Here is an 8,522-nt window from a genome sequence, read left to right as displayed (position 1 = left end):
AAGGGTCTATAAATTTCATAATTAATCCAAACAGACATAAAATATAGGTTGGCTGTTTTGAACTAGCATTATTAGGGTTAGCAGCAAGCATCTCAAATTGGTTTGTCAGCTGGTCCTTATTTGGACAGAAAAATCCTTGCTCCTTACTGAACAAACAACACAATTTGGAATTTCTATGAAGAATCCTTCAATTGAGTCCAAAAGCTTTTTGTCGAATCACCGTCAATAACCTTTATTATGAGTTTATAGCATTTAAATTTGTACTACAGTTCTCAAATATCTGATCCTATTATGATGATGCACTGGCTCCCTTCAAATGTGGTTGCCCTTCAAGGAGCCTAATGTGATATCAAACTGTGACTGTATCAGGGGGTTTATCAGAACATGGGGAGCAGGGATCACACTAGGAGACCTCTGCTGGTGGACATGCGATCACTGATTGGTCAAATATGGCCAAGGAGCATTGTGTTGTTTTTCCGATGTTAAATGGTATAAAAATAGTAACAGTTGTAATGTACTTCACATTTCATCCACTTTTAAAATTACATTTTTGTTTTCTATAATAATACATCAAAATGCTAAAAATTCCATGTTACAATGTCTCAGGAAATATTCTAAAACAAGCTAATAACTGTTGTTCTCCGGGCAGACATTTACCTGTTCCTAGTTTTATTTGAAAACCTAACCATAAAGTATAATTTATAACCGAAACATATTGTTTGTAGTCATTTTACCATTTCGTTTGGTGAGTTTGTGTCCTTTATCCAACCCCAAGTCTCGTCCCAGACCATCGGATTCTCGCGATGCTTGGCTCAATACCGGTGAGGAAGCAGCTTCCTGTCTGATGACCAAGGCTAACAGCTAACTGCTAACACACAGCACTTTTACGCATTTAGACCTCTTTTTAACCATTCACGGAGGCGGATACGCACAGACACAAGGTAACCCCGTCTAATCCTGCCATTCACGTTCTCGTTTTTATCATAATTCGTTCTTATATCTGAAGAAAAACATCCAAAGTTGGCACTCCTCGTTAGCATCCTGGTTAGGCGTTGACAGTCCGCAGCAGCAAGTAGCGCCCAAGCTAACGTGCAAAAAACGTAAATATAAAGATTTAATCTAGTTCAAACCCATAGATTTGAGCTTTTTTATAGTTGTATTCGTGTTATCTGTAATTTCAGGTCGCTGTCATTGTGATTTATGCCCCAGTTTTGCGCAGAAGCTCGTGTTTGTTTAGCTTTTTCTTTTGTCAGTGTCCCGTTTTTACCACTGAATATTCTTATTATTTACTCGGAGATGGTCGCTTTTCGGGTTCTGGTGTGTGAAAGAGCCGAAACCAGCGGCTCTTTCCCAGATGTTATCCTGTTTGTGAGTTGGTATTTTAAGTTGTGTTAATGTGTTGTGTTTGCAGTGGGAAAGATGACAGCCGCTCCCTACAACTACTCTTACATCTTCAAATACATCATCATCGGTGAGTAACGAGCTGGAGCTGGCATTTTAGGGACTTGTAATAGTTTTTAATGTGGGACGGTTGTGGTAAAGTGTGGACACAGCCAATGCTATGCCCTCAATAGTGCTGCAATGACTAATCGACTAACCGTGATAGACTAAGTTTGACTATACAGACTCTAAAACACAAATACAGTGACATTATTAAACCATAATGACAAAAAAGAATAAACAAATTATGATTCCTTCATCTGTAAATCACAAAAAATAAAATTTCTATCAAGAAGCCTTCAGTAAAGTTCAGTCACAATAGTTCAACCGTGATTTGTTTTATTATGTATTTAAAAAAGCTCTATGTACAATAGAAATAATTATTTGACAAGTTGACTACTAAAACAATCAAGAGAGACGCAAACAAACGCTAACTGCTTGCTAGGAAACAAAGCATTGCTATGTCAACAAACGCTAGCTTTTATTTGGTGGAAAACCGAGCTGATACAGTCCAGAACCAGCACCGGCAGCAAAACACAACCAGCCCCTTGGTGGAAAAGGGAACCAGGGAACATGAGCGACACATGAGTGTACCGGGACTCGACCGGAAGTGTACTGGGACTCGACCGGAAGTTGTACCGGGACTCGACCGGAAGTTGTACCGGGACTCGACCGGAAGTTGTACCGGGACTCGACCGGAAGTTGTACCGGGACTCGACCGGAAGTTGTACCGGGACTCGACCGGAAGTGTACCGGGACTCGACCGGAAGTGTACCGGGACTCGACCGGAAGTGTACCGGGACTTTACTGGGCCGGGACTGGGCCGGGACTGGGCCGGCACTGGGCCGGGACTGGGCCGGGACTAGACTGGGACTAGACTGGGACTAGACTGGGACTAGACTGGGACTAGACTGGGACTAGACTGGGACTAGACTGGGACTGTACCGGGACTGTACCGGGACTGTACCAGTTCTAAACCTAAGCTGTAGAGACTGAGACTGTTGGTTGTAAAACTGAGCTCCATTTAAGAAAAAGTACAAGAACCAGAACGCAGCAATATGTTTATCCTAGAAACTAAAACTAAAAAGCTTTGTGTTTTTGTCTTAAGTTTGAGCTGCTGTTTCTATTCCTTCTGTCTTTACAGGGGACATGGGAGTGGGCAAGTCCTGCCTCCTGCACCAGTTCACAGAGAAGAAATGTACGTATGAGGACGGGAGGGCATCTGACACACACTGGGACGAACGAGGAACGGGAGGGCATCTGACACACAAGGACAAATGAGGACGGGAGGGCATCTGACACACACTGGGACGAACGAGGACGGGAGGGCATCTGACACACAGGGGGATGAACGAGAACGGGTTGGCAGCTGACACACACTGGGACGAACGAGGACCGGAGGGCATCTGACACACAGGGGGACAAACGAGGACGGGAGGGCATCTGACACACAGGGGGACGAACAAGGTCGGGAGGGCATATGACACACACTGGTACAAACGAGGACGAGAGGGCATCTGACACAAGGGGACGAACGAGGACATGACGTACGAACGAGGACGGGAGGGCATCTGACACACAGGGGGACGAACGAGGACAGGAGGGACGAACGAGGACGGGAGGTCATCTGACACACAGGGGGACGAACGAGGACGGGAGGGACGAACGAGGACGGGAGGGCATCTGACACACATGGGGACGAACGAGGACGGGAGGGACGAACGAGGACGGGAGGGACGAGCGAGTACGGGAGGGACGAACGAGGACGGGAGAGACGAACGAGGACGGGAGAGACGAACGAGGACGGGAGAGACGAACGAGGACGGGAGAGACGAACGAGGACGGGAGGGACGAACGAGGACGGGAGGGACGAACGAGGACGGAAGGGCATCTGACACTGGAACGAACGAGGACGGGAGGGACGAGGACGGGAGGACATCTGACACACAGGGGGACGAACGAGGACGGAAGGGACAAACGAGGACGGGAGGGCATCTAACACACAGGGGGACGAACGAGGACGGGAGGGCATCTGACACACACACAGGGGGACAAACGAGGACGGGAGGGCATCTGACACACACACGGGGACGAACGAGGACGGGAGGGCATCTGACACACTGTTGGTGTTGCAGTCATGGCGGACTGCCCTCACACCATTGGCGTGGAGTTCGGCACCAGGATCATGGAGGTGAACGGGCAGAAGGTGAAGCTGCAGATCTGGGACACGGCGGGACAAGAGCGATTCAGAGCCGTGACCAGGTCCTACTACAGAGGAGCAGCAGGAGCCCTCATGGTCTACGACATCACCAGGTGAGTGCGAGAGCGGGAGCGGGACAAAGCAAATCAAATTTGACATGAAAATATTCTATACCAAAGCAATATCTTCTGAACTCTTCTTATTCCTTGTTTCTGTTGCGTCACATTAGCACATTCCTAATTTGTGACTTGTTCTCTCTGACACTGACCTGAGACCAGCAGCTGTGGGCTCCCTCATCAGTCACACAGTGTCTATTTGAATGTGTCCGGGGGGGCTCAAATGTCTTCAGTGTTCAGGGCGTAACCTCACACTGGAGCTCATCTCTCCTCACTGCCCCCTTGTGTTTGTGCAGGAGAAGTACATACAACCACCTGAGCAGCTGGTTAACAGACGCACGCAACCTCACCAACCCAAACACAGTGAGTCCAGCTTTAGTCTTGCTCTAGTCCTGGGATTAGTCCCATAAGATTTTTGTTATTTCTAACTTTATTTATTTCTGCATGTAAATGTGTAAACGTTCAAGATTTACAGCCAACATTTAGGGCTGAAACAAGTAAATCGATGAATCACAGCTCATCAATTATTGAGATCATATACAATGTCCAAGGAAATGTATCAAATTTAGTACAAATCGTATATTCACAGGCAATACACAGCTAGATTAATCAACTAGTAAAATAATTGTTTGTTACAGCCCTACCAACAACCATCTGCATATTTTATTGTGTTGTCCCAATTCAAAAAGATTCTGCCGCACTGATATGTGGTGAGCTTTTTGTCCAGTACCTTTTTATATAAATGGTTGAACTGGTTTTGCTGTAGGTGATTATCCTGATCGGAAACAAAGCCGACCTGGAGGCTCAGAGGGATGTGACGTACGAAGAGGCGAAACAGTTTGCCGACGAGAACGGTACAAGCGCAGATCCTAAACCGCCCGTGTCTCTTTTACTCTGTATTCAAAAGCATTCTTAAATGTCAAGTGTGAACTGTTTTTCAGGTCTGCTGTTCCTCGAAGCCAGCGCGAAAACGTAAGCAACAAAACTCTTTGTCCTGCTTTTTGTTTCTGATTCCGTCTGATTTTAGACTGCGTTATTTGGTCCTAAATTAGGCCCATTTAGGATCGGTTTTAGTCCTTGTTTGATTGAGTTTAAATGTTGATGTGGTGAATGTGCAAGTGTGAATGCACCCCTGGTTCCACTTTAAGTACTGGTTTGGACCTGGTTCCTGTTTGGCAGAGGGAAGAACCTGGAGGAAGCTTTTCTAGTTTATTCCTGATTTTATTTATTATTTCAGAGACGCTGTATATTAATAAATATTTCTGTAAATATGCCAGAATAACGGCTGTTTTTCATCTATTGTCCCATCACAGCTATTTAGTACCTGTCTCAGACTTGGTTTAGTTCTGGTTTAGACGCAGTTCTTGTGTTGTCGAGGGCGAGAACATGGAGGTTCAGGACGTGGTTCAGGACCTGTTTCAGACCCGGTTCAGGACCTGTTTCAGGACCTGGTTCTTGTCTTGCAGAGGGGAGAACGTAGAGGAGGCGTTCCTGGAGGCGGCAAAGAGGATCTACCAGAACATTCAGGACGGGAGTCTGGACCTGAATGCTGCCGAGTCCGGGGTCCAACACAAACCAGCCAATCAGCCGCGACTCAACGGGGACGCCACGCCCCCCAAGGAAAACTGCTCCTGCTAGCGACCAATCAGAGGAAACGGCACACCCAGGGAGCTCAGCAGTGCCCGCCCACTTCTGGTTAAATTCGTTTTTCCCATAGACTTTCACCTTGGAAACATAAAGATGTTTTTTGAATGCTAACGGCTGTGAAGTAATGATCAGGGTATGTACATAGGACCATTTATTTCATTAACATATCTCTTATTTAGAGCTGCAGTGATGAACGGAATCGTGACTAGTCCAGTTATATAGAAATAATTATAGTTTGAGAATAATCATTGGCCTGTAAAGACTCTAAAACGCATAAGATGTTTTATAACAAAGACGTTAATAAATCAAACTCACTTAAAATAACTAAGAATATACTTATACCCTTCAGTCCCTATATTATAACCTTTATTTGGTTAGAAATGTATTTAAAATGTCTCAGAGTTAATGCCACAGCTGATGCTAACCTCCATCAAACACATTTTTGTCTATGGGAAAAATGAAATGGCACTTTTGAGCTCCCGTTCAATCTGTTGCGATGTTGTCATTCATTTGGGGCCTAAAGTTTAAGATGGAGGACAAGTTTGAATCTACTCCCAAAGAACCTAAATGCATTAGTTTGACCTGATTTATTGTTCATATCTCTGTAATTACCTCTCCAAATTTAAACAAAAATGGGCACAAAGTTCAACGTCTTCTCTGTTAGCAGAAATTAACTTTAATTAATACGGCAATTTTCAATAAAATTTTTACTTAATAATAAAAAATGTCAACGTTTGTGAATCTAAAGTTAATATTTCCTCTAAGAAGCTTCAATCTTATAGTTGCACAGGCCCATCTGAAACTATGACATCACAGTTTTAAACGCGATCGCAACCTATTGACCAACACTTATCAATAATGTCTCCAGACCACTTCTTATCTGGTTTTCACGCAATACCTGACCTAATTTTACGGTAATTGATTTCAACGTGAAATATATGATTGCTGATTTAACCTGGACACGCCCACAACCCGACCTGTTTCTCCAGTGGAAGTAAACATCTTAAAACTTTGTGACCAAAACGCTTAATTGAACCTCCGAATATTCAGTTATTTTAGAATGGAACTCTGTGACGTTCTCCGTCTTCACACCACACACAGCGCTTTAGTCCAGCCGGCGCGTTCAGTCGATACATCTCACGTAACCTAAGTCCCTAATTTCCCACGCGTACATAATTTTAAAGGGGACTTTTTCCACTAGATAAAAGTTCAGGTATATGATAAAATCAATTCGGGTCAAAAGCATCTAATTGTAGGGTGTTTTTTTATCCTCTGAGACCCAAGAAATTGTGTTAATTTTATACCGTGATGACTAAAGTGAATAATTAGAATGTTTCGTGACTCCACAGGAAATGCCAGTCGTATTTAAAGCTAAAGAACATCGCAGAGTTTCAAATAAAATGACAAATGATTTAAATGTTGTGACCAAAAATGATCAGAAATCTCTAAATAAATTTTTTTAATGATTGTTTACATTTATTTTCAAGTGTATTTTTGTCCTTTTTAAAACGGGGACAAAATAATAGTTTCAAACGGTAGCTTTTATTCCAACCATTGCCTTAAACTTTCTTTGTAAGATGTAACATGCAGAACATTTGGGTTAATTTGATTGTGATGGAGTTATTGGAGCAAAAGGCAGGTGTGGCAGAGTGGTTAGCCCTTGTATTGCACAGACGTCTATTTACCCTGCATATTCAGTCTTCATTATCAGTGTCTGTTGTTTTTATTGTACAACTTCGAGTCTTTATTATCACACTAAATTTCTCAAACGAACATTAACTTTGTCTCAAAATAATCAGGCTTTGAATTTGCGGACTGTTGTGTGTGCGCTGTGCTTTTCTGACTGTTGCTTATTTATATTTTAATCTTTGTGTGGGATGCACAGACCTGTAAATAAAGTATAAACTGTAAACTACAACTTTTTTCTCGCTTTTGTCCTGGTTCAGTCCAGAGACCTGCACAACAGAGCTGACTCTAGATCACTTTCCATCGAGGAAGATCGTCATGGCAACAAGCCCTGAATACAAAATGTACACTGAACGAGGTTAAGTTACTGAATATGATGAGATGAGATGGAGAGATGGAGAGAAAAAGAGAAAGAAGTGGTTAAACAAAAAAAAGCACTCAGATTATGTAGGTGATTTGTAGATGTGATATTCCCATTATCTTTAATCAAACTTACAGTAAATACACTATTAAAATATATACAGAATGAAACACTGAAATGTAACTTTACACTTTCCAGCTTGACTCTGAGCATTTTATTCAGTCCATGGAGCTGTAAGAGCTAATCATGAGTTTAACACATTTGTGCTTCTTTGGTGTTTTATGGCGGTTGGTATCCACATGTTACATTACCGCCACCTACTGTAGATATTCAACTGAATTTCTCTTTGATTGGTCACTGTGATGTAACGCTCTGTGATTGGTCTTTTGTGTAACGCTCTGTGATTGGTCACTGTGATATAACGCTCTGTGATTGGTCTTTTGTGTAACGCTCTGTAATGTAACACTCTGTGATTGGTCACTGTGATATAACGCTCTGTGATTGGTCTCTGTGGTGTAACACTCTGAATGGTCTCTGTGGTGTAACGCTCTGTGATTGGTCTCTGTGGTGTAACACTCTGTGAATGGTCTCTGTGGTGTAACGCTCTATGATTGGTCTCTGTGGTGTAATGCTCTATGATTGGTCTCTGTGGTGTAACGCTCTGTGATTGGTCTCTGTGGTGTAACGCTCTGTGAATGGTCTCTGTGGTGTAACGCTCTGTGATTGGTCTCTGTGGTGTAACACTCTGTGAATGGTCTCTGTGGTGTAACGCTCTATGATTGGTCTCTGTGGTGTAACGCTCTATGATTGGTCTCTGTGGTGTAATGCTCTATGATTGGTCTCTGTGGTGTAACACTCTGTGATTGGTCTCTGTGGTGTAACGCTCTGTGATTGGTCTCTGTGGTGTAACGCTCTATGATTGGTCTCTGTGGTGTAACGCTCTGTGATTGGTCTCTGTGGTGTAACGCTCTGTGATTGGTCTCTGTGGTGTAACACTCTGTGAATGGTCTCTGTGGTGTAACGCTCTATGATTGGTCTCTGTGGTGTAACACTCTGTGAATGGTCTCTGTGG

General features: G+C 43.5%; 1 protein-coding gene across 2 annotated transcripts; it reads left to right on the top strand.

Annotated features, from left to right (window-relative positions):
- Positions 1-801: 801 nt before the first annotated feature.
- On the top strand, positions 802-7,321 carry LOC140346957 (ras-related protein Rab-14-like). 2 transcript variants are annotated; one of them, XM_072433248.1, is made up of 8 exons: positions 802-941; positions 1,412-1,471; positions 2,585-2,638; positions 3,576-3,753; positions 4,053-4,119; positions 4,523-4,610; positions 4,698-4,728; positions 5,223-7,321. In XM_072433248.1, exons 2-8 carry the CDS (start codon positions 1,420-1,422, stop codon positions 5,392-5,394), a joined length of 642 nt encoding a protein of 213 aa, XP_072289349.1. In that variant the 5' UTR covers positions 802-941; positions 1,412-1,419; the 3' UTR covers positions 5,395-7,321. The 2 variants fall into 2 exon arrangements, with proteins under 2 accessions (XP_072289349.1, XP_072289350.1); XM_072433249.1 differs by lacking the exon at positions 802-941 and adding an exon at positions 1,025-1,100.
- The last annotated feature ends 1,201 nt before the right edge of the window (positions 7,322-8,522 follow it).

Source organism: Eucyclogobius newberryi, unplaced genomic scaffold (genome assembly GCF_026437365.1).
Source record: "Eucyclogobius newberryi isolate DKJ021-1_F unplaced genomic scaffold, fEucNew1.0.hap1 SCAF_6, whole genome shotgun sequence".
Taxonomy (NCBI): Eukaryota; Metazoa; Chordata; class Actinopteri; order Gobiiformes; family Gobiidae; genus Eucyclogobius; species Eucyclogobius newberryi.
Note: the sequence above shows the minus strand (reverse complement) of the source record. Positions and strands in the feature narration are given on the sequence as shown.

Excerpts from the sequence above, each read along its gene's own strand:
- LOC140346957 (XM_072433248.1), top strand. The coding sequence starts at position 1,420 with ATGACAGCCGCTCCCTACAACTACTCTTACATCTTCAAATACATCATC. Across the intron at positions 1,472-2,584 it reads CTTCAAATACATCATCATCG|GGGACATGGGAGTGGGCAAG; the intron begins GTGAGTAACGAG and ends CTGTCTTTACAG. Across the intron at positions 4,729-5,222 it reads CTCGAAGCCAGCGCGAAAAC|AGGGGAGAACGTAGAGGAGG; the intron begins GTAAGCAACAAA and ends CTTGTCTTGCAG.